Raw genomic sequence first — 26,797 nt, forward strand, 5'->3', positions numbered from 1 at the left:
GGTCGTTCCGTGATTTAGTTGTGACTTTGGCGTGGTCAGAGGAGGCAGCGGCAAGCACAGCCTGGACGCACTCTGCCATCTTGACCGGAAGTCCCAAGCGCCGACCCTTCGGCACGGAGGCCGGTTCTCGCACGGGAAGGTCCCCTTTACCTGTGGGGACGTCTTTTTGACACCGCTCCATTTGCTTGCCCGCGTGCACACACCTAGGATTCTTTTATAAGGAGCATCCCTTGGGTTTAGTTACAGCTGTGTTACTTTTAGTAGCGTAGGTGTCTGCCATAGGCCCATTAATTTTTTTGACACTTGCCCTAATTAAGTCAGCTTAATTTTCCGGGAATTCAAACAGCCTCGAGCATTTTAATCGCCCTACAAGGGGGAGGCAGAGGGAGTCTTATCCCATGTCAAGTGCACTTTGGTGGCCGTCGGGAAGGGAGTGGGTGTGTCCTGTCCCGACGGGCAGCGCTGCTCGGAGAGTCAGACGAGAAACGGACCTGCTGGGAGTGGGTGAGGGTTGGTGACAGTGCCGTGTCTCCAGCCCACCTTCTGCTGAATACAACAGGTGCTTGTGGGTTCTTGAAGAAGTTTCCCAGCACAAATAACCAGTTAAAAAATGGCAACACCATGATGTTCCGGTGTGCGGTTGTTGACGTTCGACAGGGGTTTCAGAGAGTGCCTGGAAGGGTAAGGCAGCTGGCCTTGACCTTGAACAGAAAACATTCCCGCCTCTCGTCTTGCTGTGCCAGGGAGACCTTGGATGATGAAAGTTCTAACAAACTTGTTCAGATTTTTATGAAAACTTTGTGGAACATTCCTGTTCTGCTCGATTGTGTTACGAGTGCAAAGTACGTTCTTTTTATAGATTAAATTATAGGCTCTTTTTGAAAAGGGGAAGCAACTTGAGTTTCAGAGAAATTTGAACATTGCTGCACCACCTTTTCTTTTCGCTGTGAGTGTGCATGGTGAGGGGCCTGGGAGGGACCCTGGCGGCCACCCCCCGCCCCGGGGAGGGGGGCAGGGGAGGGGCCCTGGACACCGACCGAGCCCAGGCCCGGCGCCAGGACGCCCGGCTGTGTCTGGCCACCATGGTCACCTGTGGTCTTGGCAGACGCCCGGGCAGTGGACCCCCTGCAGGAACAAAGACTTCTCGTAGCCTGTACATGCAGGGGGAGCCCCCGCGGAGGCTGAAATCACACCTGTTTTCCGAGCACACGGTGTTGGACCGGAGGCACGGGTGCTTCCCGGGGAAACAGGCCGCCCGCCCCCAAACCCCTCCCCCAGGAAACTGGAGGCGGGGGGAGCAGCACGTGTGACCGGGAAGGGCTCACGGGAGGGGCATGTTGGTGGTGGTGTGCATCTCCAGCCGTCCCCTCTCTTGCAGCCGGCCTCGGGAGGACGGGCACCCTGATAGCCTGCTACGTCATGAAGCACTACCGGTTCACGCACGCCGAGATCATCTCCTGGATCCGGATCTGCCGCCCAGGCTCCATCATCGGGCCCCAGCAGCACTTCTTGGAAGAGTGAGTCTGTCACCACCCCCGCCCCCGCTCCCCCCACCCGGTCACATCCGGGTTCCCGGTCACCCCTGCCTCAGTTTCCCCGGGCCGCGTCAGCCCGTGGCGATGTGAGCGCAGCCAGCACCTCCCGAGGAGTCCTCTCGACGGGACGGCTCAGGCGCTCTCACCCTGCCCTGTCTCTCCCTCCGCTCGGGGACAGCCCCCTCTGCTGACCCCAGCCCTGCTGTTGCCCCGTGTGACCTGGCCACGGTGCAGTTCTGTGACATTGTCCCGCCCGGCCCTCCTCAGTCTCCGTCTGCCTGTCTAGGAGCAGAACGGGGGACAAAAGCAGGCCCAGCTGAGGTCCATCGGTGACTTCGGGGAGGCTGCCGCCCTCCTGGCCGCTACCTCGGCCGCTCTGTGGCTGCCCCTGGGGGTGCCCAGGAGGGAGAGGAGGGCTGGGTCGGCCCGGCCCTGCCCGCGCTCAGGGGAATGCTTCGGGATCGCGCCTCCCTTCCTCTGCTCAGGCGCCAGCTGTTCGTCACACCTGGTGCACGGAGGGGCAGGTACAGCCTGTACGGGCACTGCTCTTCCCGATTTCCCCGTAGAAAACCCTGGGAGTGACCCTCAGTTTATGCATAAAACGGAGATAGAATCAACACCAGCTGGTTTAGGTCCAGCTCTGAGACGCTGTCAGTGAGCCATCTCTTGGACTGAAATTTCTCTTTTCTCTCTCTTCATGCTGGAGTGGCTTTATTTTGGGTAGCACACTCTTCCATAGAACTCACTCCTTTCCCTTTAAATCGTTTTATGTCCGTGAGAAACACACACTCATTGGCTTCACGGAAAGATGCTGCAAGGGGGCGGTTCGCACCGGAAACGGTGCCGGGGCTCCGAGCCCGCCGAGGAGTCCCTGTCGTTACCAGCGCCCGAGGGATAACCGGTCGGAACATCGTCGTGCAGAAGCACGATTACTGACACCGTAGGCTGGAGAGCGAGGCAGGGCTGTGCCGAACGCACGTGCCAGCAACACCCGAGAACAGGAGCCTTGGGAAGACCAAGGTTCCTAGGCTGTTGGCCTCTGAGGTGCAAATAAAATAATTGCATTGTTTAAGGGTTTTACCCCGGATCGGCTTCTCTGCCCGCAGCTCCCACTATTTTGCACGTGTGCCCTGGCCCATGAGCCCTGCGCTGCCTGTCTGCGGGTCTGCGGGGGCTCGTGGTCCGTTCTCCTGCAGAAGTGGAATGGAGGGCCTCGGGATGAGGGGACAAACCGTCCGTGCACTTGGCTCTCCAGGCGTCTGTTAAAACGGTTGTTCGGAAGAGTGTTCATTCGTTAGGTCCCCACCGAGGACTCTCGGGCACTCGGTGCTCTGCTGAGAGCACCGCCGGTCAAGTTCACCCGGCTTTTCTCGGGGCCTCCGGCACCGCAGCCCTCCCCCTTCACACCTGCACGATCCTCCTCCTCCGCGCCCCCTGCTGCGTCTCCTCTCTCTGCCGTAGAAAGCAGGTCAGGAAGCGAAGGTGCCCTGAGTTACAAAGGAAGGTGTTGTTCGTGCATGGACACGTAAGCAGAGACACCTGGGGTATTCCCCCAGGTGTGAGTCAGATCAAACTGTAGCCCTGAGTGTGTGTCTGTGAACACTGAGGTGCAGGGATGTGTCCCCGTGGAAGTCAGTGATGACCACCCCGCGGGCGGGCCTTCCGCGGGCAGGCCGCGTGTCAGGGGCACGACCTCGCGGGCCGGCATCGCCTCCCGGCCCTCCCCGGCCTCCCCTCCCTCCTGTGCGAGCGACGAAGAGTCCGCAGCGGGTTCTGGGCGGAGGAGTGTTGGGATCTGACTGTAAGATACACACACACACACTCTCTCTCTCTTTGAAGTAAGAACTTTGAGCTGATGGCAGGTTTGCAGGTGGCTGTGAGAGAGCGTGGAGAAGGCTCCTCTGTGCCTTTCAGCTCCTCCCCCGGAGGCAGGCACCTAGCAGGACCCGAGTGGAACGGCGAGGCCAGGACGCCGGCACGAGAGGCGGACGTCTCCCTCGCCCCAGGGAGCCCCCGCGGTGCCTCCTGCCCTTTTACGGCCACGCTCCCTTCCTGCCTTCGTGCCCCCTCGGCTCCCGGGGCGGCTGACCTGCTTTCTGTCAGAGGTTTGCACATTTCAGGGGTGCTGTGTGCTCAATATATAAATGGAGTCAGAGAGTCTGGAACCTCTCGGGCCGGTTCCTGTCGTTGGTCCGCCTGCCTGTTGGCTCTGCACCTGTGAGCGGAGCCGTCCTCTGTGGCAGGTGCTGCTAAAGAGTGTTCTAGAACAGGCACGCTGGTCTGCGCTCCCGTCGGCAGCGTGGGCGAGTTCCGGTTCTGCACGGACCCACAAGTACCTGACAGCATTGGTCTCTTAAAGTCAAGCCTTTCTGTTTGGTTTGGAGTGCAGATCCGCGTTGGGGCTGATACAGGGCCTCCGACTCCAGAGCTGTGCAGGAGCCACATGTCCTGCCCAGCCGCCCAGGGTGTGGGGCCTTGTCACGGCAGCTCTGGGTGGATAGGAGACCGGTCCGTCTGGGCAGGCGTTGTCCCTCTGGGTCTCGGGCCAGCAGATTCGTCCAGTCAGAGCCGCAGATCCTTGTGGGGACGTGGGCGTCTGCAGGTCTCCTGTTCATTGACCTCTGCCGTGGAGTACTGGACGTGGGGGCACCTGTGGCCCCCATGGGATTGGGGCAGAGTGGGCTGCAGCCATCAGTCACGTGGATTCGGGGGCAGAGACTGGAGCCGGAGAGGCTGCAAGAGAGAGCCCTGGACTGTCCCCCGAAGACGGTGGGGGCTTGTCCGAGGGCTGGACAGACCGAGCAGTTCAGGTGGATGCCGCAGAGCGGCCCCAGGCTGTGGACACTGGCTGATGACAGATGGGGAGCCGTGTCAGCAGTGACGCGGGGACGCGACTAGGTTCCCCGGCTTGATGCGTGGTGTGATGGGCTTTCATCTGTCAGACCTGACCGTGCAGGAGAAGGGCTGTTCCAGGTGGACAGTCCGCGCTCCTTAGGGACTGAATCCCGCACCCGTGACTCCGGGAGGGCGGGGCGTCACGTCCCGCTGGTCCTCGGGCGCCAGGACACGCCCAAGTGTCTGGTGTCCGCGCCTCGAAGAAACCCTCCCCTTAGCCTCTCCAGCAGTCAGAGATCCCGGCGAGTTGATGCATTTGTGTCACCGACAGAACACCACCTCTCCTTGTGCTGGTCTGAAATTTCGTACTGAAGTTTTTCCTCAGCTGTAAAGAAAGCTGTTTGCAAAACAAACATCAAGCTTTTTTTTTTTTAAATTCTACTTAAAGCTGATGTTCGTAAGCTTAAAAATGTAACAGCCCCAATACACCTTCTACCAAACACCCTCCACATTCTCACAGCGATGCCCAGACCGCTCTTGTTCTTTGCTTTTGGAGCCGGTCTCGGTGCCCCGTCCCCCAGGCAGCCCGGCCCGGGGCCAGGCCACAGGGACGGCTCGTTTGGTTCCGTTCTCTGGCTTTCACCATGGCCGTCCCTCCGGAGCACGGCCCTTATGGCTTTCACTCCTCAGAAAGGGAGCCTTGGGGGTCTGGCGGTGGTGCCCAAGGGACCGTCACTTCACAGGGTGGTTTACTTACAGGCCCAGGCCAAGCTCCTGTCTTTACTTGTGAGTCTCCTCCTGAGAAACCTCGCCGAACCCCCGTCCAGCCCTGCACGGAGCTGTGTCTCTGCAGGGCAGGGCCTCCGGGTTGGGCGAAGGCACCTGGAAGGAAGCCACGATGTTGTGGTGAAAACTCTTTTTGATCTCTAAATCCGGAACCGGAAACGTCCCCGTTCTGCTGATTTTTGTCGTGCAGTCGGTCTCATTTCCTCGTCCGTCTGCAGCAGCGCTCCTCAGAGCCGGGCCACCGGAGCGGACGCAGGTTGTGATGCGGGAGGTCGGTGCGGGTGGGGACCCGAGACTCGGCGCTTCTCGCGAGCAGCACCCGGGCGACGCTGGTCGCCACCACCCGCCTCTGGTTGCCACCACCCGCCTGGTCCCACGTGGGCGGCGGCTCCGTCTCTCTCTGCAGGTGGCAGCACATCCGGTTTGGTGCTTCGAGCAGCTGGTAAATCTCGCCATTGAGCTGAGTGACACCAGAAATTAATCGTTCAGCCAGTGTTTTTTATTTCAGGGAGTCACCAAAATAAGATGGAGAAAACCTGTTCAAGAAGCGGTGGAAAAAGTGCCTCACAGTGACAGCTTGAGTTTTTCACTGTAATTGATTGCTGCTGTTTCCTTACATTTTTTTTAATATATGCATTAGGCCAAGGAAAGGGCATTAAATTTTTTTAAATAATCTGTTTGAAAGCTTTAAGACATTGCTATTCCTAAAATAGAAACAAATCGAAGTCTAAAATATTAGAAACAGAAGAATTTAGAATAATGCTATCTTGCGGTTTATTTGTTAGAATAACGAGCACACTGCGTAGGCTGGAGTTTGAGAGACACTGGACAGTTACCTTTGGCAGTGACACTCAGTCATTAAAAAGTTAGGAATTGCTTTTCAATACTTCCTGCTGCATTCTTGGATTCACTCGAATGTCAGGTGGCATTGAATCTCTTGGCTAAGCAAGACAACACGAGGTGTGTAGAAGAATTTTTGGCAACGGCGGCATCAGAACTTCATCTTAGAATACTGTGGAAGACGGAGTGGTTTCGTGTGTGAGGAGGGCTGGAGGTGTAATAATGCACTGGGTTGAGTTGTCAAGTGTGCGTTTTGTCACGATTCCAGGGATCTCCGGGGTTCAGGTTGAGGGGTTCTCTACCTAAATGAGATTCAGCGAGTTGCCGCTTCTGGGAATCTCCCAAATCATTTCTTTCCCTTCTGGCTGCCTCTTCCTGTGTGCTTCAGAGTCAGGAGCTTCCCCGACACCCTCCTAGATCCTCTCTCAGCCTCTCCCTACTGCATCTTCCATCTGTACAAAGGATGAGTAGTTCTGCTCGAACACCTGTCTCCCTCCACCCCCTGGAGTCCCCCCCCGCCGAGACTTGCGTCCTGCTTTCTGGTCTGTCTTCCCTGGAAACCAAGTCACACTATATCATCCGTTCTCCAGCCCAGCGGCTGCCTCCGCTTCCACAGCAGGCCTGGGGGGCTGGGCCGGGAGAGGCCTGGGCTGATCGGGTCTCCAGTCACAGCAGAGGTCGAGGTCAAGTTGCAAGTGGGTTGGGTTTCTCCACAAAAATGACCAAATGGTGGTGGCTTTGGATGGACTGCGGGCACAGGGCTGGGTCATACGGGAAACATGTGTGACCCGGAGGGAAGGAGGTGAGGGAGGCAGGGAGTTGGGGTGCTGTGGAGGTGGGATGGGGTTGGGCTCGGGGAGTGGGGGGTGGAGGTCTCCTGCGAACAGAAGGGGGGGCACAAGGGCCGCCCCTGCTCTGCATTCAGACTGGGAACGCCTGTAACAAGGCCACCGACTGGACTTTCTTTAGGGGAATTCCTAAAGCGGATTTTGAAAAACACTCGCGAAGGCTCAATGTGAGACATAACTGTGACCTGGCCCTTAGGGAGGCCAAGTGCGTCATTTGGTGCCAGGCCTGGCCAGCCCGGGGCAGGGACTTGCCAGAATCAGAGGCCCCAGCACCAGCGCTCAGCTCTGCAAGGCTCGCTTGGCACCGGGGCGGGCGTCTCTCCGTCATTTGCACGGGTGGAGGGGCGCGCCCCTGGAGAATGTGCCGCATCCCGGGGGGTTGACTCCGAGCTGGTGCAGTCTCTTCAGGGCACTGATTTTCAAATGCCCAAGGCACGAAAGTGCCCAAAGTGCCCGGCGCGCTGCTACCTGAGAGGGGGCTCTCGAGGCCCAGTGGACACCACGGTGAAGCGGGTTGCCGCCAGCGGGGAGGGTCCGCGTGAGGAGCTGCCGTTTCCTCAGCGTGGGTGTGCCGCGTCGCTTAGCAACGGGACCCAGCTCTGACCCTCGCTCCTCATTCACGTTCAGGGTCAGATCAGGTCTCTCCAGTGGTGGGAGGGAGGCGGCTTTTCAACTGAGCGCGTGGAAGGTGTCGCGGTGTAATTCCCATCGTCGGGTCGGCTGCGCTGTCAGGGTCCTCACTTTATGACCTTTACAGTGGGATTTTTTTTTCGCTTTAAGCCTCAAACTTCTCTGCCTGTTTCCACATCATGGTCCCCCCCCTCCACCCCTACAAACACCCTTAGATGGTCTTCCCTTCCATGTTTTTCAATTTCTTTTTTTAAATTTAAATTTCCTTTTTTTCTATTACCATGTATCCCCCGTGTACCCTCTTCCACCTGCACCCCACCCCACCCCATCACCACACCGTTGTCGGCATCCAGGAGTTCTTCCTCTTTCTTCTTTTTGGCCCAATCCCTCCGCCCCCAGCCCCCCCAACCCCCCCAGCCCCCGCCAGCTGTCAGCCTGCTCTCCATCTGTGGGTCTGTTTCTGTTTTGCTTGTTAGTTCATTTTGTTCATCGGACTCCACGTGTGAGTGGGATCACCTGGTGCTCGTCTTTGACGGGCTTATTTCACTCAGCATAACACCCTCCAGGTACGTCCATGCTGTTGTGAAGGGTAAAATCTTTTTTATGGCCAACCAGTAAAGCAGCGTGGAGTTACCTCAAAAAAAAAAAATCATGACCCGGCCGATTTCACTTCTGGGAATTTATCCTAAGAAACCCAAAACACTGATCCGAAAGAACTCACGCCCCCGTATGTTCACCGCGGCGCTGTTTACAGCGGCCAGGATTTGGGAGCGGCCCGTGGGTAGAGGAGTGGACGGAACAGCTACGGCACATTCCCCTCCCGTTCTGAGATCGAGTCCTAACTCCCCAGCGTGGGGTGCGCGGGCCAGAGCCAACAGCCTTCTCTCCCAGACGTACTGAGGTCTTCCATCTCCCTTTCTCCTCAGCCGCCTCCGTCTGCAAAGCACCAGCGCTCTGGTCTCGCTGTGTCTGTGAGCTCGCACTGTCTTCTCCCTGGCATCGCGAGTGCCCCGTGCTGGCCCGGCCCCGCTCCTCGCTGCAGGCGCGGCTGGATCCCCGACCCTTCCTGACTCCTTCCCGTTGGGCTCGCAGCCCCCGCTCGGGTCCTCAGCAGCTCTCGGTCGTGGGTCTTCAGACTGGATTTCAGGGGGTTTTTTTGTCTCATACTAAACGGGGGACTTCTTGAGGGACAGGAATTCCGTCTTATCGGAACAGCCCTGTCTTTTCTCTGCGGGTCACTCATCTGGCTCTTTCCCTGTCTCTGACAGGGCTGAGTTTTCTCCCCCCGTGAAATGGTAGTTCGTTACTCCCAGGAGTTTTGGCCAGAGGCCCAAGGCATTCATTTATAAACTTAACAGTTAGTGTTCGAACTGTTCCTGCCTCGTCGAGGACTCTGCTACGAGTATAAGAGTCAAGCATCAGAGAAAGGGTTATGCCAGGTACAGCAGTAAATGGAAATAATCCAGAGGGAGAAACAGTTAAAGCAAGATTTTTTTTGAGGGTGCAGAGTATCAGGGAGGCTATCCCATGGTTTCATGAAGATTTCCGGAAAGGAAGGAAAAGCTAAGAGTCTGTTTGGAACACGTGTTTTGACAGTGAATAGAAAGGTTGAATGTGGTGGAGTCGTGAGGCTGGCCTCATCCCGTTGCACATCCCAGGCTCAGAAATCGTCCTCGGTGGTTTGCTTCCCAAAAGCGAAATAATCTGCTACTGTGGGCGAGAGACTCGGGAAGGAGTCAGGAAGGGTCGGGGATCCACCGCACTCCCGCTCTGGCGCACACCCAGAATATCTCACAGACTCTAAAGTCACCCTGGAAGACACAGGGGCTCACGGTCTTGACTGCCGTGCAGTGTGTTCTAGGCGTCAGAGAACCTTTACTAGTCACCCCACGTGGGGCTGTGCGGGCCCATCCATGCTGGAAGACGGGGGTTCGTGGAATGTTATAGAACGTTAGCTTATTGTGGCACCAGAAAGGGACTTTTCTTTTTCTTCTAAGGCTTCCAGATCTCCCCGTTCTGATGTGTAAATGTGTCCCTGCAAGCCTCCTTGTTTACGAGACCTCGCACTTCTGAGGTGGCCGTAGCTCGTCTGACAGTCATTCCGTTTCCTCTCCTCCTCTGCAGGAAACAGGCGTCGTTGTGGGTCCAAGGAGACATTTTCCGGTCCAAACTGAAAAACAGGCCGTCCAGTGAAGGAAGCATCAACAAAATTCTTTCTAGCTTGGATGACATGTCTATCAGTGGAAACTTTTCCAAAATACAAAACGCGGAGAGATTTGGAGAGGTGAGTTTGCCCCGGGGAGGTGTGCGTGCCCCCTTAAGACTCGCGCTCTGCGTGGGAACACGCAGAGCGCAGCCGCGTCCCCCCTCCGAGCCGCGGGGAGCACCAGAACTTGGGGTGTGGAGTCTTCTGCCGCTGAAGCAAGCATCAGAGCGAGAGGAAAGCAATCATCCTTAAAAAGCAGAAAGCTGTAATTTAAGGAGTCCAATTACACAGGAGGCCATCTGGTTTGGAGAATATTTACAAAACAAATTAAAGAAAGACGTTCTGAAAATGGAAACAGCTGTCATAAAGAAATATTTTAACGTGACAGCGGGAGGAACAGTTCGTGCCACAGTGGTGCTGGAAGCCTCAGCTCGGTAGTGACTGCTCGAGCAAGGCCCCCAGGCGCCCCCCCCCCCCAGCTGAAGACAGCTGGGGGCAGTGCCTAAAGACACTGAGACTCTCTGGTGAGCAGACCCCTTGCAGGTGTTGTCAAGGTCTGATTCAGTCTTTATCGGCAGCCGGTGACTCAGGCGAGGCCGTCCCTGCTTTATGGGAGAGAAATCGCAGGGCAGAGTCCTCGCCTCAGTCGCACAGACGTGACCTACGCCACGTGTCTTTATCCAAAGCCACGTTTTTTCTAACTACCGCCTGTTAGCTCCGAAAGAGAATGAAAGTGATCGACTCAGAATCAGGGACAGGGACCTTTTTGGAGCCAGAAGCCCCCCTGAAATCATCTGTTCCGGTCCCCTCGTGTGTGGCACGGAAAGCGGGGTCCCACGAGATCTGCAGCTTGCCCAAGGCCCCAGAGGGGTCCGGCGGTCGGGCCCCCTGGAGACCCGGGAGTCTGACTCCTGGTTTGGGCTGTGCTGTCAGAACACGCCTGATGCGAGGCTAAGCACCTGGCTTGTGTAGGTATTTTCATGTCTAATACGGCCTTGTCCTCCACGGCCCCTACTCCCCTCCCTGCCAGGGGGTGTGCTCTGTGGAGCTGAGGACTCCAGGAGTCTGTTCCGAGCCCGCGGGGCCTGTGTCGGCCTTGCTCGAACGAGTGAGGAAGGCTTCCAGTTTCGTAGAAAACAGACAAGCAGACGTGATGTTGCTAATGACCGGAGCTATCCAAGTAGCACCGGCGAGAAGTGTGCATTTTGACATCCAGGGGCCGAAGGGTGCATTGTGTCTTGGGGTTAATAAAAAGTGGAAGACAGAATCAAAGCACTTTACTTGAGGTGCAGATATTTAAGGACCTGAACGAAGAGCTTGGGGTGCAGCAGAAGCCACCTGAAGAGCACCCGCCCACTCTGTGCCCGCCAGGCACCCTTCTGGCACTTGCCGTGGGTTACCCGTTCGGTCCTGCCAGCAGCTGTGTGGACTGGGCACGCCACCAGGGCCATCCCCCAGAGCAGGGAACCGAGGGCGAGACGGGAGAGCCGCCGGCCTGGATCACGGAGCCGCCAGCGGGGCGGCCGTCTGAGCCCAGGTGCTCGGCTGCAGGGCCAAACCCAGCCGCCACCTGGGAGCCTCCTGCCGTCACCTGCCCGGGGGGCAGCTCACAGAGACCCGGCGTGGGGAGGTTGGCCCGTGGGGGTGTCGGGGGTGTGGGGGAGCAGACAGAGGTCTGCCCAGTGACGGTGGGGGGGGGCAGCAGACGGACCTGGGGGCTCTGTTGAACCCACACTTGTCACCGCTCGGGAGCAGCTCACCATGGAGCGGACAGCTTTGCCTTTCCGCAGCGAGGGCGCCTGACCGACCCCACATCCCGGAGCTGGAGGGGCTGGAGAGATGACCCGTCCACCCTCCCGAGCCACATCATCGGAACCTGCTAAAAACTGCATTTCCACCTTTTCCTGCCAGTCCTTTCCCTTCTATTTTTGCGCCTCTCTATTTCAGACTCCCCTTTCCCATCCCGTTTCTATGATAGATCGTCCCTGCTCATGGCCCCGCCCCGCCGGGTGTGCAGCATTTTATCTCGTTGTCGGGGCGCATGTCCCCTCCCTCCCCGGGCACGGCTCGCCCCCTTCGCTGTAACGAGCTCGTCAGCTCTCGCTTCAGCCACCTGGGTTCTCGGGGCCCGTGGAGGGGCTGCACGTGGGTTTCGGGCTGCACGTGGGTTTCACGCTGCGTGTAGAGGCAGAGCGCCTGGAGGAGTAAGATGCACCTGTGCATGCCGTCTAGTTGCTTGTTCTCTAGGGACCATCACCTGCACCTGGGTCTCACGGGCCGGGACGCTGAGCTGGGGGCTGGGGCGGCAGGCTCCCCTGCTGTGGCCTCGGCCTGTGCTACTCCGCTTCCTTCTGGAAGACCCGGCTGGGGCCCCGCCTCTCCTAGGGAGCCCTCACTGTCGCCCTGCTTCTGTCCCCCCGACTGGGGTCTTGACCAGTATAGCTTGTTGCTGAATAGTTGAGCATTCGTCTTTAGAAACTTTATAATTAGAGTTGACCTACAATGTGTATTAATTTCAGGTACAACATAGCGATTAGACATTCATGTGCTTACGAAGTGACCACCCACCTGTTCATACACAGTCATCGCGGTGCTGTTGACTGTACACTGACTGTGTTCCCTGCGCTGCACTTTATGTCCTTGGTAGTCAAGCGTTCTTTAGTGTGTATGTGTGAGTGGTGCCGAGTTCATAGTGCATCGAAGTGATTTGAGGTAACATATATAAAGTATATAGAGAGGGTCTATAATCTTGTAAGAAGTCTATGTGAGACCGAATCACTCATAACGACCCTTCCGTGGGATGTGCTCTTTTCCAGAATTCTTTGGAAGAGGATGAGGATGTGGAGATGAAAAACAGCATAACCCAGGGAGACAAACTACGTGCCTTAAAGAGCCAGAGGCAGCCCCGCTCCTTGCCCTCCTGCGCGTTCAGGTGGGTCCGTGTCACACCTGCACGCGTGCGGCGCGGCTGCACCTGGGGACAGGACTCTTAATCCTCTGTCTGAGCACCATTACTCAAGTGCTGCTTTGCCTCTTGTGTTCTGGCTTATTACTGTTCTGTGTCATGTGTTTCTTGTTTTGCCACGGTGGGAGGAGCTGGACTTCAGAAACCTCTGACAGCCAGCTTGTGCACGGCAGGCTTGCAGACGCCACCGTGAACTGCGAAGCGGCCAGTGTCTGTGGGGCTCTGTTCCAAACTCCTGTGGAATTCCACGCCCCCCCCCCCCCCCCCGTGAGGGGCTTCCCATGGCAAGTCCACACAGGCTTCTGTTTGCACCTCGATGGTGCGGAAAGGTGCCGTGCGCCATGCTCAGGGAGACCGCACTCCCAAGCCTTCCCTTCTGTTTCCGAGAGCCCAATGAGCCGTTCCACCTGTGCCTGGGAAGTGGTCAACTGTCTTGACGTCACCGAGACTGCTCCTAAGGATCGGTTGACGGGACTTCCCTTCTGACTCCCACACTTGAGAGCTGCCCATAGTTGAGGTTAGGTTAAAACAAAGGCTTCAGGGTCGGTGCAGGTGCAAAACTCTGAATACCATCGATACTCCTTATGGGAATGTGGGGTGGCACGTTCACAAAGGGATGTGATGGGAAATGATCACCTTTCTCCGACTCTGAAGCCAGAGACACGCACAGCAGGAGGGACGTTTGTCAGTGTGACGAATGTCCAGCACACTCCCAGGCCGTCAGTTCTCACGTGCTCCCTGGGGGACTCACACTGCGGTCAGACTGGGGCTGGTCACACCGTTGCCTCTGCTCCGAGGGCTGGCGCCCGGAGATGAGCTGTAAAGGCTCGTGCAGCTCGGCCTGAGCAGTCGGTCTCTGCAGCGAGATGGGAAGGCGTCTCCACAAGCCGGTGCTCTGTAACCACCAGCAGCCCACAGGGCAAGGCTGGGAGGGAGCCGCCCACGGAGCAGCTGGGCTGGGCCCGGGCCGCAGCAGGTGCTCAGCTCAGACAGGAGGCCTCGCTGAGCTGACCTGAGAGGCAGGTTAGCCACACCTGGCTTGGATGCTGGGTGAGGGAGGGTTGCTCGCTCCCTAGCTTGGGTGGACTCGCGTGGGGCTGGTGCTCAAACCCTGCGCTGCTCCGGGGCGGTGCTCTCTCCATTATGTAGGGGCTCAGGACCACAGATCTCGTTTATTCACCATTCCCCCCCTCAGACTCTAAGAAAGGGCTCTCTTTTGGTTTAAATCCACTTCAAACCTTTGTTTAATTCTTAAGAAACCGTAAGGACGAGGAGGGGAGAAGTTGGAGTATAACTTGGCAAGTGAATTGGGAAAACAGAGCTCCCACTACATAGGTTTTAGAAGGCTCACTCTGGTATGATTTTTTTCTATTTTTTTCTTTTCATTCCCAGAAATTTTCTCATATTTTTAGAATTTAGTTGTTTTTTTAATGATATCGTAGTACCATCACCTAACGACTTTACCCTGAGCAGCTGCAGCGCCACCCGCCGAGGTGAAGAGCAGGTTGCAGCGCGTGGCAGTCCGGGTGACACAGAAGGACCGCCGTGGGTGTCCCACTGGTCCCAGGGCCCATGTTATAAATGCGCACGGAGATGGACAGCCACCTGCAAGGCCCTCCCTTCCGCCTGTTTAACCTGTTCTCTGCTCCAGCTCCGTCTGCGTGTGTCGTTTCGCTGTGCCGCGCCCGCTGTGAGAGCCCGCTGACGCCTGAGCATCTCTCTCTCTGGTTTTTGCAGGTTGGACGACGTCAAGGGGCACCCGAGGGCCATGTCCCAGCCGTTCAGGTACGGGGCTCTCGTACAAGGTCCGCAGCTGCTCGTACCTTGTAAATACATGATGCCGCCCTTGAGGCACACGCCCCAGCCCCCCAAGCCCGTGAGGGTGCACCGCACACGGCGCCGCACCCTCGAATCGCGGTCCTTTCCGTCCAGCGGGGGGCACTTGCCACGCCCCCCAGGAAGAGGAGCTGCCTTTGCCGAGCTGTGCTCGGGGCTGTGTGGCTGTGGCGGGGACCCCCAGCTCCCGCACGTGCGGGGTCCCTGGCAGACGGCATTGGCTGGCACAGCCCTTTCAGTCTCGTGGTGGAGTTTGCCTTGAATTTGCCACACTTCTGTCTTTCCTCCTTCCTGTGTTTGCACGTGTGTGCTGCCCCCCTTTGTTTTCTAGTTTTTTTTCCTTCTCTGCCCTCCATCCGGGGAGGAGACACTACTGTTTTTCTCTGGGGAATGTCCCCTGCACACTCCCTGGTCGTACGAGGCCCCCAGGGGACAGGATCCAGGGCAGGAGGCACACGTGACGGAAACCGGGGACGAGAGAAGCTGGTTCACGCCACCCCTCTCACTGAGCCCCAGGCTTAGGGGTGTTCAGGGGAGTTCTGGGAGGGCCCCGACTTCTGCAGAAGGTGGGGCTCCCTCTTTGTACAACATTCCCAGGGTTCTTGGCTCAGAGGTCAACCAGCTCGTAGCTGCTGGAGGGGTTGGGGGTGGGGAAGGAGGGTCCACGAGAAAACAAGCTTTGCTACCACGCCTGGGCCCGGGCGGTTGGATGTGAGTCTATTTCCCACTTCTTGGTCCCTCCGCAAACGTTTACCACACACCTGACCCGAGTCTGGCCACTGGGAGTTGAAAGGAGAGAGATCTCTGCTCCCAAGGAGCCTTATGTCAAGGGAAGCAAATAGCAGACAGTGGAATGAGGTATAAAAGCCACGATTCACTGTGGAGAGACAGGATGGGACAGGGTGCTCCCCCACCGGGAGTTCCATGCAGACGTGCTCGGAGGGGCACCAGCAGGCTGCACCGTGAAGGGGGCAGCTGTAGGTGTGCGTCAGGTGGGGGAGGAGGGAGGAGACCAAGGGGGGTGGGGTGCCTGGCAGCGCAGCCTGGACGGAGGCGAGAGGGCTGGCGGGCAGGGTGCTCGGCGTTCTGTCCGGAGGGCAGGCGTGGGTGCGTGGACCTGCGCGGTGCGGTGACGCCAGACGCAGGAGGGCGTCGGGAGCCAGGCGAGGACCCTAGGCGTCTGGGCCCAGAGGGAAGAGGGATCCGTTTAAGCAGCCGGGTGACTCCTCAGGTGTTGTAGATTTCGCTGCAGGCCATTCAGAATCAGGGCTTCAGGGGATAAGATGAAAGGTGCGACCAGCACAACAATGCCTCCACCTAGGGCAGTTGCTGGGTGGAAAGGAGAGGGCAGAGGAAGAGAATACAAGGACACGAGGGGCAGGAGCGCCAACAGCAAGGAAGGGGCATGACCAAGGATGGCAACATTGTCGTGAGGGGCGGGGCTTGGGGGCCTGGCTGGTCCCACCTCTGCCGCTTGCTCCGAGTGACTTTGAATGAGGAGCTCCTCCACTGTGCCTCAGTTTCCCCCTGACACGGCGGGGCTGAGGCCTTCACTGCCTCACGGCTGAGCCCTCACGGCAGTCAGCACCCGCCAGGTCCCTAGACACCGTGTGGCAGGGCCCCTGTCCCAGTGTGGCCGCTGTGGTCGCCGTGACTGGCACCCGCTGGGCCTCTTCAGTGCTTCCCAGTGTGTCTCGTCCTAGGCGCTCGCTGAACGTCCAGGTGACACGGCGTCCGCGTGACACTGTGCCCGTGTTTCTCCCCAAAGGCTGCCTTCCTCCCTGCAAGGGTCTGCGTCCACTCTGAAGCCCTCGAAAGTGGCTTCGTCCCCGTCGGCGACGGCCAAGCGGATCAACAGAGGCTCCCTGTCCTCGGGCGCCAATATAAGGAGGTGACTCTTCTCCCCTCTTCGGGTCCTGGCGGGAGGTGGGGGGGCCGGCAGCAATGAGTTTGGTGGAGGTGGTCGGAGGAGGGGCCGGGGGGAGGGGGAGAGACCTCAGAAGGCTCTGTGACCTCCGGGCGTCTGTCCCTGTCTTGGACAGGGCCGTGGAGGGCATCTGACGGGGGTGTCCAGCCCACGGCCCGCTGGCCGCCTGCGGCCCAGGATGGCTCTGAATGCGGCCCCACACAAAGCTGTAAATTTACTTCAAACCTTTTATTTGCTCATCAGTTTTCGTTCCTGTTTCTGTATTTAATGTGTGGTCCAGAGACGCCACAAGGTTGGACACCCCACAGCATCCCCTTCTGCAGGTTGCCCAACTCAAAGACGGAGTTGAGTCATACGTTGTAACAAGGGCTGTAACTAGGGCACTTCTGATCCTCATGTCTCCCCTGGGCAGGGACGATTTGTGCAGTCACGTGATCAAATACGCATGCGTGAGATCTCTTGCTCTTCACCCCCTGCGTATACACGTGCTTACTGCCTGCCTCAGGACCAACGGCACCTCCATAGTCCGGTTCAAGATCTCCGGTCTCAGGGTTCAGGCAGCTTCTTGGGTCTCAGTGAACTGCCTTGGGCAGAGGAAGTTAACGGGTCTAACTCAAGGCCACGTGTTACTCCATCACCCAGGGCGGTGCCAGAGCCCCTCGGTCCCCGGTTGCCCTGGTCAGAACTGTGCTCTTCGCCCCCAGGGTCGTGTACGAGCGTGTGTGTGTGTACACGTACACGTGCCCTGGTGTCATCGCTGTCTGTGCCCCCCCCCCGTGTTTCCCGTCCAGCTTCTCCATAAACTCCCGACTGGCCAGCTCCCTCGGGAACTTGAACGCTGCCGCGGACGACCCGGACAACAGGAAGATTTCGCCCTCCAAGGTGGCCCTCCTGGCCGCCCCCTTCACCAACCTCCTCAACGGCAGCTCCCAGGTGCCTGACCCGAATTACCCCGAGCTCAACAACAACCACCAGTACGGCCGGGGCAGCCCGCCGGGCACCCAGGGCGCCAAGAGCGAGGAGCAGGCCGCCGTCACCGCCGCGGCCGCATCCTCCGCTGCCGCCATCCTCCGGCCCGCCTACCCCGCCGGCCTGTCCTCCTCCGCGGCCCGGTTCCTGAGCCGCTCCATCCCCGTAAGTTCGCAGGCGCCGGCCCCGGGCCCTCCGGGCCCCAATCGCAACTTCTGCGCCTCGCGGCCCTCGCCCAAGCTGCCGCCCAAGAAGTTCGGCGGCACCAAGGAGGCCTTCTGACCCCTCCGTGCCGCGGCACCGTCTGGGCACGTCCCTCCCGCCGGCTCCTCGCCAAGTAAACGCCCAGTCTCCACCAGGGCTCTTCCTTCCTCCTGTCTCTCCCCCCACCGCTCCTCAGGTGCCTTCCCCTCGGAGAAGGACGTCGCTCTGTCCCCTCTGTCCGGGGCGCGTGCGTGGCCCCGCGGGTTCTCGCTGGGTTCCCGCCCCTCTGCCCACCCGCCGCAGGAGTGGCGAGTGCTGGGGGCGGAACGGCGGCTTCTCAGATCCAGCTGTTAGGGCGGGAGCGTGTGTCGCCTCCGCAGGGGGCTGACCTGGAACTAATTCGGGGCCAGGAAGGCTCATGGGGGGCGGGGTGTAGGGGCAGGGAAGGCACAGGGTCGGGACGACGGTCCGAGTGGGAGGCGGGGTGCAAGCTCCCCCAACACCCTGGCCCACGGGCTCTGCGTGCAGGCCGCCAGCCCCCGCGTCGTGCCCAGTGAGGCCTGTTGGGCGAGCCTGCCCGTCCTCCCCCTGCTGTCAGTCACTCTGCAAAGGGAATCGAGGTCTCTGGGGACATGAGTTCTGATTCGAGGGGACAAGGACAGGAAAGGAAGGAGACAGAGCTCGCACAGATCAGGGGGCTGTGGACCCACGGGAGGGGCCCCCCGGTTCCCGCACGGCTCCGGGGTCACCCTGGTGCCCACTGCTCTGCTCCTCCAGATTGTGCAGGGGGAGGCCGGTGTCTGCAGGCTGGAGGGGCCTTGCTGGGGCAGCGTGCCGGGCCCCGCCCCCCACACCCCGCACTCAGCGAAGCGGTGACCCCAGGGGTGACCTGAGCGGGACCTTTCCTCAGATGGCAGATGAGGAGCTGCTTCTCTAGCAGGATGCCGTGTGAATGTGTGTGCATATGTGTGCCCACGCATGTGAGTGTGTGAGTGTGCGTGCACACGCTTGTTGGCAGAACTCAAGCACACGCCCATCTGTCTCGGGCCTCTTTCAAGCCCCTCCCCCGGCCAGGCCCGCACGCAGGCCTTTTCTGGCTCATACAGTTTCCCCGTCCGGTTCTGTTGCTAAGGATGTTTGTGAACACTGTTTCGGATTCCTGCATGGATTAGGGACCCAGGCAGTCCCCAGCCTGCCCCGCCCCGCCCCTCCGTCCGCCTGGAGTCCCACGCCCTTACGGCTGCGCATGCGTCAGTAGGACCTGACCCCCCTCGGAACTGTGGCTGAGACGGGAGGCGAGGTGCGTGCATGTCTTCACGTCTAGGTCCGAGGGCCGCACGGTCCGCAGCAGAAACCGCGTCCCGCCGATGTTTTCATGCGCTGAGTGAGGGCCTGTCTCTGTCTCAGCCCCGAGCACAGGCCGCTCCCCTTCCAGAGGCGGGGGGTGCGGGGGGCGCAGAGAGACTGAGCTGCGGGAGTGCCCGGCGGATTCCGCCGTGGGGCGGAGTCTGGGCCGCCGGCACGGAGGGAGAGCAGGGCCCCGCAGCTGGACGAGGGCCCGGCCGGCCTCTTCCGGACCTCCGCCTGGCGCGGCTCTCGAGATGCGTGTTGGCTCCCTCGCCCCCACCCCACCCCACCCCCCATGTTTACATGACGTCGTTTTGGTCTCTGTCCATGTTTTCTCATTTCTCTCCTCCCCCTTTCTGGCCTGGGTAATTTTCCAGTAAATCAGTTTAAAGTGATCGTCTGTGTGGGCGGCTGCTGCCGGTTCTCTCTTCTTCCTCTGGAACTTGTCGTCTGATTGCGAAGGGAAAGCATCTCTAAAGAGCGGGGCCGCACGGTGGCGGTGGCGTCTCTCTTTTCCTGACCCTCCCTCCTCTGTCTTCGCCTAAAAACAAACAAACAGAGGAAAAGCAAACAAACAGAAACAACCACCCCGCTGCCTTCTTGCGGAGGGAGGCCTCCGAGCCCCTCGCTGCCGGCGCCCTGGCTGCACGTCCAGGCGGGAGCGGGACCCCCGAGTCCGCCGCGGCGTAAAGCAGAGGCGGTGAGGCTCCTGCCCTGCTGGCCCCCCCCAGCGCAGCTCTTCCGACGGCTGCGGTTTCCCGTCTGAACCGCGTGGTCCTGCTCTCTCATGCACAGGGACGTGAGGCGTGCGGCCCTGGAAGGAGGAGTAGGAGGGAGTCACTCGGCCATGTTGTCTTTAAACCCTCAGGGAGGGCAGGGGGGCTGCAGGGCAGCACCTTCCCAGCACCTTTGAGAAAGACCCAGAAACTCCGAGCAGTGGGGGTGACAGGTGTTCCGGGGGAGCCTCATAGTTTAAAAGCTGTAATTAGCGTCTCTTTTGAAAGCTGCACTTTCTCTCTCTCTCGTTCTTTGCAGCAGCTCAGCCCCCGGACAAATGCAGGAACGGTTTCCTTGTTCTGTCACGAACTGCTTTCACGCAGAAAACGGGAGCGAATGTTAAGGGTCGTTCTGGCCGGGACAGGGTGCTCAGGCGCAGTCAGACCCTACTTTTGTTTCCTTGGCCGCCTGGGCAGCCCTGTGGTCAGTCCTTGCAGAGCGAGGGGCGAGGTGCCATGTGCACGCGCTGACCCCATGAGAACTCGGTGCCCCCTCTCTGACCCCCGGGGGCGGGGGCTGTGAACGCTCGGGAGGAGGGCCACGTGAGGACGATGGGGTGGGTGGGGGAAGTATCTCATTAGGTTGGGATCACTTGAGGTGTCTGTCTTGAGCACGGGATCTGTTCTATTGTGAAGAGGCGTCCCACCGGGTTGGACCCTCACCTGCACCGTCCTCTCCTGACCCCGGGAGCCTTGGGCGGGTGGGCCCTGGGGCCCCCCTGTAGCCCTGGTCTCAGCGCCCCCTCCTTCCCACTGTGCCTGGCAGCCCTCTGTTCTCGGGCTGCAGCCTTTGCCAGGCCGTCACTGCGGGCAGGCCGGTGGGTGGGCAGGGCCGGGGCCTCCGGTTTGTCCAGTTGTGAGCTCTGAGCCTAGCGCATAGTTGGCGCTCATCGAGTGTTTTCCTGAATGGCTGTAGGGGTGGCTGGGTGTTTACCTGAGTGAAAGTGGTAAGAGCCGTGCTCCCGTTTCAGAGGTCAATCCCTCGGGGGTCCGAGGGTCAAATGCTGTGCCTCAGACTGAGCTACAGATGCGTGGTGGCGGGGCCGTAGTTTGAACTTGGGTCTGTTTGACTCCAGAAAACACGTGTTGACGATGTTGTCGTGTCTGCGCTGTGCTCGGTGTTCAAACGGGAGGGCGAGCTGCAGGAGGCCTCGTGTTGCCGGGGAGGGTCAGGGACAGCTGCGGGGAAGGGGTGACTGTGTCGTCGGGCTCTGGGGGGTAGCAGGAGCCTGCTGGGAACCCAGCGACCTCGAGGGGAGGGGGAGGAGGGGGAGAGGCTGCTTCAGCGGCAGCAGGAGCAGATGCAGCCTCGGTGAGGCGGGTAGTGAGGGGCTTGGGTTCTGGGGGCCGGGGGACCCCAGTTCGAGGCCTGCCTCCGCCACTTCCTGTGGCGAGTCCTTTGCCAGTGACGCGACCCCTCTGCAAGGGGAATAATGATGGAGCGATGACAACAACGGTGGTGCCAGGCTCTGTGCAGCCTGAGGCCGGCGCAGTTCCGAGGGCTATTTATTTAAGACCAAGAGTGCAACACGTTTATTCCGTGGGTGTTCCGCAGACATCAAGGGTGTACTTTGGGGGGGGTGGTCCGTGTGACTGTGGTGACAACATCTTGGTGACGGGTGGCGGTGATGACTGTGCGGTGCTCTCGGACAGCGCTCACACTGTTGGCTGTCACCGCGGCCAGAGCAGCGAGTGTTCCGGGCACTGCAGCGGGGGACAGGGCGATGAAGATGCGGCGGGAAGGTCCGGCCGAAGACCCTGGGAGGCGTTACGTGAGCTGTGGGCGCTGGGCGAGCCGAGTGACTCCATCGGACCCCATCTGGTGAGGAAGGTTCTGCAGGTCCCGGGATGCCGGCTCCTGGTGGAAGCCCTGGAGGCGGGGGCCCTGGTCTGAGCCCCACCCGCCGCCGCAGCCCCTACCGCGGCAGGGACCCCTGGGCAGCCACCGTGCTTGGACGCACGTCAGAGGACAGCAGGCACCATTAAATAGTCGTGTGTGGTGACCAGCAGCGCCACCATATTGTTATTAGGAAATGTTAAGTGACCTGTTTACTTTTGTGGATGAAAATTTAGGGCTGCAAACCTGGAGCGAGACAGGCGCCCCCCACCCCACCCCACCCCACGGAGAGTCTCTAGGTCCCTCCCACGCGGCCACTGACGTCCTCGCGGCCGGATCCGACGGCTTCTTGTTGGTCCTCACTCCTCTGTGTTCGCGCGGCCTCTGACACTACTGACCCCCACCCCGTTCCTGTTACTTCTGTCCCTTTTGACTTTTGGAATGGTATTTGCCCGTATTTTTCTTTTCTGCCCTTAAATCATCACCTGCTGGGCTTCCTGCACCGGCCCTTCCCCACTTTCCCCAAGGCTCGGAACGACCTCTGACACTTCGCCTGCCTCTCCCTTGCCACATCCGGCCCCAGGGGCTGCCCGTTCCCGCTCTGAGCCGCCCCCCTGGGTCCCCCATTCTCACCACCGCCCCCACCCCCCCACCCGGCAGAGGTCTTCTGAGATGGCTGGGGTGGCCCCCAACACCTCTGCCCCCGGGCCCGGGGCTCTCCCACCGCCCGCGTTGGCTGTCCCAGGCACCCGGTGACGTCCTTCCCGGCTCCAGGTCACTCAGTGTGGCCCCTCAGCCCGCCTACAGCGAGCGTCCAGTCGGGGCCTTCCCTGCCCAGCCACACGTGCCCCCTCCTGTGCTCTGCCGGGCACCCTGCCCTCTGCCTGACCCTCTCCCCGGCTTCCCCCGACCCTGCCGGGGTTGGAGTTCCTGGCCCGGCTCACAGTCGGTTGCCAGTGACGCGTTTGTGACCCATGGGGCAGGATGCCTTTTCCTCGGGATGCGCCCGGGACCGTGCTCTCGGTCACTGGTCCCTGACTGTTCCTCTCCTGGTTGCTTTTCTCAGGTCCCACAGTACCGCAGGTGCCTAATAGATGTTGACTGAGCTAAAACTTGGATAGTGGAACGAGGCTCATGAACGTGGAGTGAAGGGGGGAGGAGGTGCTCGGGGGGCCTTGTCCTCGGTCGCCTCTGAAGCCCCGAGGAAGAGCAGCCAGGGTTTCAGCTTTAGCTTGACTCTCCCGTCATCTGGTCGCCTGTTTACGTTCCCCTCCCGATGGGGCTTTCCGAAGATACGCCAAGCTGTAGTCGAGAAATGTGTGACCCTGGTGCTCAGGCGAACTGCAAACACCCGTGCGGCGCTGGCCGGGCCGGGTCGGGTGTCGGCAGTCCGTCCTCGACTGGCCGAGAGCCCTTAGTGGTGGCAGGGAGGCACGGGTTTAACGCCCCCCCCCCCCCCCCCGGGGGAGGAAAGGAACCTGCTACAAGTCGTGCAGGAGGGTGGGAGCGTGTTTCATGTAGCATTGTGTTAGCGCAGACCGGCTCGTTCTCGGGTCCTTGAACCGCTTACGGGGCGCTGTAGGAAAACGTGCGCATCCCTCTCAAGCTGCTTTGTTACTCGGTTCTGTCCCTCCTAGCTTCACCAGCGAAGCGTTGCCGTGTTAGCAAGGGCAGAGCCTTCCAGTGTCGTCGCTGAACCACGTCCGTGGGGACGGACACTAGCCACCCTCCCGCTTTGTGTGTCGTTAGCTCAGAAGCAAATAAAACACCGGGAGCCCGCCCGCGGAGCCTGAGAGAGCCGGGGCTGCAGAGGCATTTACGGATGAACCACTTCCCCCGGCGTCCACGTCCCCGCTTGCTCGTGGAGACGTGGCACGCCAGAGTGAGGTGTGAAACAGGTGCCGTAGTGCCAAATACGTGCCCCCCCCCCCAATTGCCTGTGCCAGTGAAGCAGAACAGTTTGAGGTGCTTTTTGCCTCTGTAGATAGAACTCAAATCAAGGGTAACGAGTGAACTATTTTTTTTCCCCTCCGTTAAGGGACTTGGAAAAGTGGGGAAATGCAGAAGAAAAAAAAAGGCACAAGCACGTGGGGACTCTGGGTCAGGATGTTGACCTCGTGGGAGACCAGCACTCCGGGTCGCAGGGCCCTTTGGTTCAAGGTCGCTGCACGTGCAGATAGCATTTCACTGATCTGCTGGCCGAGACCGCAGTGTTTCATCCGTCCTCACAGTTTTCTGTCTTCGATAGCCGTCTTGTAGTTTTGCTGATGAACGGTCCATCAGTATTTATATCTATCATTAGATGTTTTTCTGCCGCGATTAGGTAACCGGGCTGTTTAAAAAGAAACACCCCCAGAGGAGCTGCGTTTTTGAAGTCCCCGCCCACAGCCGCCACAGCAGAGCAGCAGCTCGCTTCCAGAGGGGAGCAGGCTGTCCTGACCTCCTCGCCCAGGGCTTCCCTGCAAGTCCGGCTTGAGCTGCTCTCCGGGAGCAGGGCTTCTCGCTGGAAGCTGGCGTGTTGGCATAACCGTTTCGGGGGCTGCAAGTGCGAGCTAATCTCACTCTTATTTTCCGGGTTGCGTGTTGCTGCAGTGTGGCATGCACACCGCAAAAATGCTGTATATTCGTGATAAACTCGATCTGCTGTTCACTCCCTCTAACCCTGTTGAGCTTCCTGTCCGCCAGAAACTGAATATTCTGCTTGAGTAGTTAAAATCCCTGGATTACATAAATAAGTGTAATTTATGGAGGAGGAAAGGCTTCTGCTCGGTGCTCACACGAGCGACACAAATCCTTCAAGCTATTGACTGGAGGCCGTTCCGGTTTTCCAGGTCAGGGGGTGTTGGGAGCCCCTAAAATGAGAGAACACCTGCACACACACGTGTGGCTCCTCTGTTCACTGGTGCGTGTGTAAGAGGACACTTTGCCCGGAAGGAAGCTGATTTAACCGTGGTCACGTGCCCTGGCGTCTGGTCGTCTGCTGTATCTGTTTATTGGGGAGCAGTGGAACTTGGGGTGGCTCGCCAAGCCACGCTGTGCTAAACTGACAGGCAGTCTGAGGAACTGTATAATTAGTGGGAGCATGGATGACTTTCCTAACTAGAACAAAAGCCCCAGTCGGCCAGTCCCACGAAAGCACTGGGCGGTGCAGACGGAGCGTGCCTGTGCGACACTCTGGCAGCTGGGGCGGGGGACTGCCCGCTCTGCCCGCTCCAGAGAAGCTGGGGAAAACCAGCTGGAAAAGCGCTTCTCCGTTTGTAAGCTCTGCCGGCCGGGTGACAGCTTGGACGTGGGTGGGCCAGGAGGCCCTGGACCGGGTTCACGGGCGTCCCCGCAGTCCTCCCTCCGTCACGCTCTCTGTGCGGTCAGCCATGTGTACACGGTAGTGCCCTCACCCGGTCTCTCTCCTGTTCCGAAGCCTTGGCACAGGCCGCATCCTGTGGGGAGGCTTGCCAACCCCCTCCCGCTCTTTTTGGGGGCTCTTCACACGTCACCTCTTCTCCTGAAACCGGCAGCCTCGAGAGCCACTGCCCCCAAACTGTCCCCGACGGCTCCTTGCCTGACCGTTGGCCTGCACACGGTGTCGCTGTCCCCTGGGCCCATCGTTGTCTTGCGTGGACACCTGTGTCTGTCCATTCGACGTCTGTCCAAGACGGTGGCGTTTTGTCTGGGGCGGGCACCGGGACCACGCACCTTTCGACTCACGGGGTTGACCGACCTACTGAGGCAGTGGCTGATGGCAGGATGCAAGGTTCTGGGGTTCTGAGGCCGAGCAAGGCGGTTCGGGTCCTTTTGTAAATTCCTTGCCACGCAGACAGACGCCTTTGTACGGACCCCTGCGCCATCAACAAAACAGACCGGTCTCAGGAATGGTAGGACCGAGGCATACAATGCTGCCGACCAACGTGAAAACTAAATGTTGGGGGAGGAGCACAGGGCCCGGGGGAGCGAGTCCCGTTCCCGGGAACCCGACCAGAAGGGTGTGCGAGCCCTTTTGTCCCCGGCAGAGGGATCTGCGTCTCCCCCTTCCAACTGCGGTCTCTGCCCAGAAATAGCTGCTGAGCAGGCTGTCTCTGCCTCTGCATCCTCTGGTTTCTGTCCCCTCTCAGCGCAGCCTGACGGCCTGTCCCCGCACATTCCTTTCGCGTGTCACTAGCTCAGGTGATAAGGGCGGCCGCGCACTGTTCCCGTCCCCGGAAAGTCGCCCGCCGGTTTGTAGGGCTGTCAGACTCCGCAGCACACACACACATGCTTTGGGGTCTGAAGGTCAGACTGCGAAGCAAAGGACTTGTCAGCTGCTAATAGAATGCGTCCATTCTGGAGGAATGTGTTTAAATGACTGCTCATTGTACTTGCTGCATTAGAAGCATTAACGCTCTGATGATCTGTATTCAGTTACACTCACAAGTGCAATAGATTCTTCAAGTATAGTGTCATCGTCTTCAGTGTAGTTACGGGTGCATCTGATACTTTTGAGTCAAGTTCCATAGTGGTGCACGAAAGCGTGGAAACACGTTCAGCGTTACTTACCAGCGTTCAAATATTGCTTAGTCTTCCATCGCGTTAATACATTGGTAATCCCCTTACAAGAGAAACTTCCTGCAGTGACTTTTGTCATTGAGTGTCTCATTCTTAGCCAGTGCTTTGTTTCCCTCATTTTTTCTTCTTAGTTTGCTTTATTTGTCTTTTATCGCATCGGCCCCGACGGCCCGGTGTGGAGGACGGAGGAGGCTGTGGGATGCGCCAGGCGTCGGGTGGGGATGGAATGTAACCTCAGTTTGTGTCTCTCCCTGCACAGTCCCTTCAGTCCGAATACGTTCCTTACTAAGACCTCGCCCGCCCCTCCGGGGAGAGCCGCTCTCAGACGCGCCGCCCGGACGGACGAGCCCTGGGAGAGAGCGCCCCCTGCCTGCGCGCCGGAGGACTGGCCCCGCCTTCTCCCCAGACCCCCGGCCAGCACCCAAGTCCTGCGAGAGACTTGACACCCCGCCGCCCCCAGGCCGTCCTGGCCCCCGACTGCTGTCCGTGCACTGAGACTCTCCGTTCGTCCACACTTTTTAAGACGGTTTTCCCATTGACTTTGGTATTCTGAAAGGTTATTTTTAATGTATTGCGGTAATACACCTGTTCTTACATTTACGTGTACAGTGTTACATTGTGTATGTATGGTGAACTTCAGAAGCCTATTTTGATAAATTTATACATATATAAAATTACGTCAGAGCTAGACTATATTTTGACTTAGATTTTCTTGCT

At 59.1% G+C, this 26,797-nt stretch overlaps 1 protein-coding gene across 5 annotated transcripts in view; it reads left to right on the forward strand.

Moving 5' to 3' along the window:
• Window positions 1-26,797, forward strand: part of CDC14A (cell division cycle 14A) — a 100,083-nt gene extending 73,286 nt beyond the window's left edge. For 2 of the 5 annotated variants that reach the window (XM_036015900.1, XM_028502744.2), the window contains exons 10-16: window positions 1,379-1,517; window positions 9,599-9,758; window positions 12,497-12,612; window positions 14,383-14,430; window positions 16,250-16,372; window positions 17,200-17,542; window positions 26,340-26,797. In XM_036015900.1, coding sequence (XP_035871793.1) covers window positions 1,379-1,517; window positions 9,599-9,758; window positions 12,497-12,612; window positions 14,383-14,430; window positions 16,250-16,372; window positions 17,200-17,542; window positions 26,340-26,369 — 959 coding nt within the window. In that variant the 3' untranslated portion in view covers window positions 26,370-26,797. Of the gene's footprint in view, window positions 1-1,378; window positions 1,518-9,598; window positions 9,759-12,496; window positions 12,613-14,382; window positions 14,431-16,249; window positions 16,373-17,199; window positions 17,751-26,339 lie in introns of those variants that run through there. The other 3 variants (XM_028502743.2, XM_036015901.1, XM_036015899.1) reach the window with 2 other exon arrangements.

The sequence above is a fragment of the Phyllostomus discolor genome, chromosome 14 (genome assembly GCF_004126475.2).
Source record: "Phyllostomus discolor isolate MPI-MPIP mPhyDis1 chromosome 14, mPhyDis1.pri.v3, whole genome shotgun sequence".
Lineage (NCBI taxonomy): Eukaryota > Metazoa > Chordata > Mammalia > Chiroptera > Phyllostomidae > Phyllostomus > Phyllostomus discolor.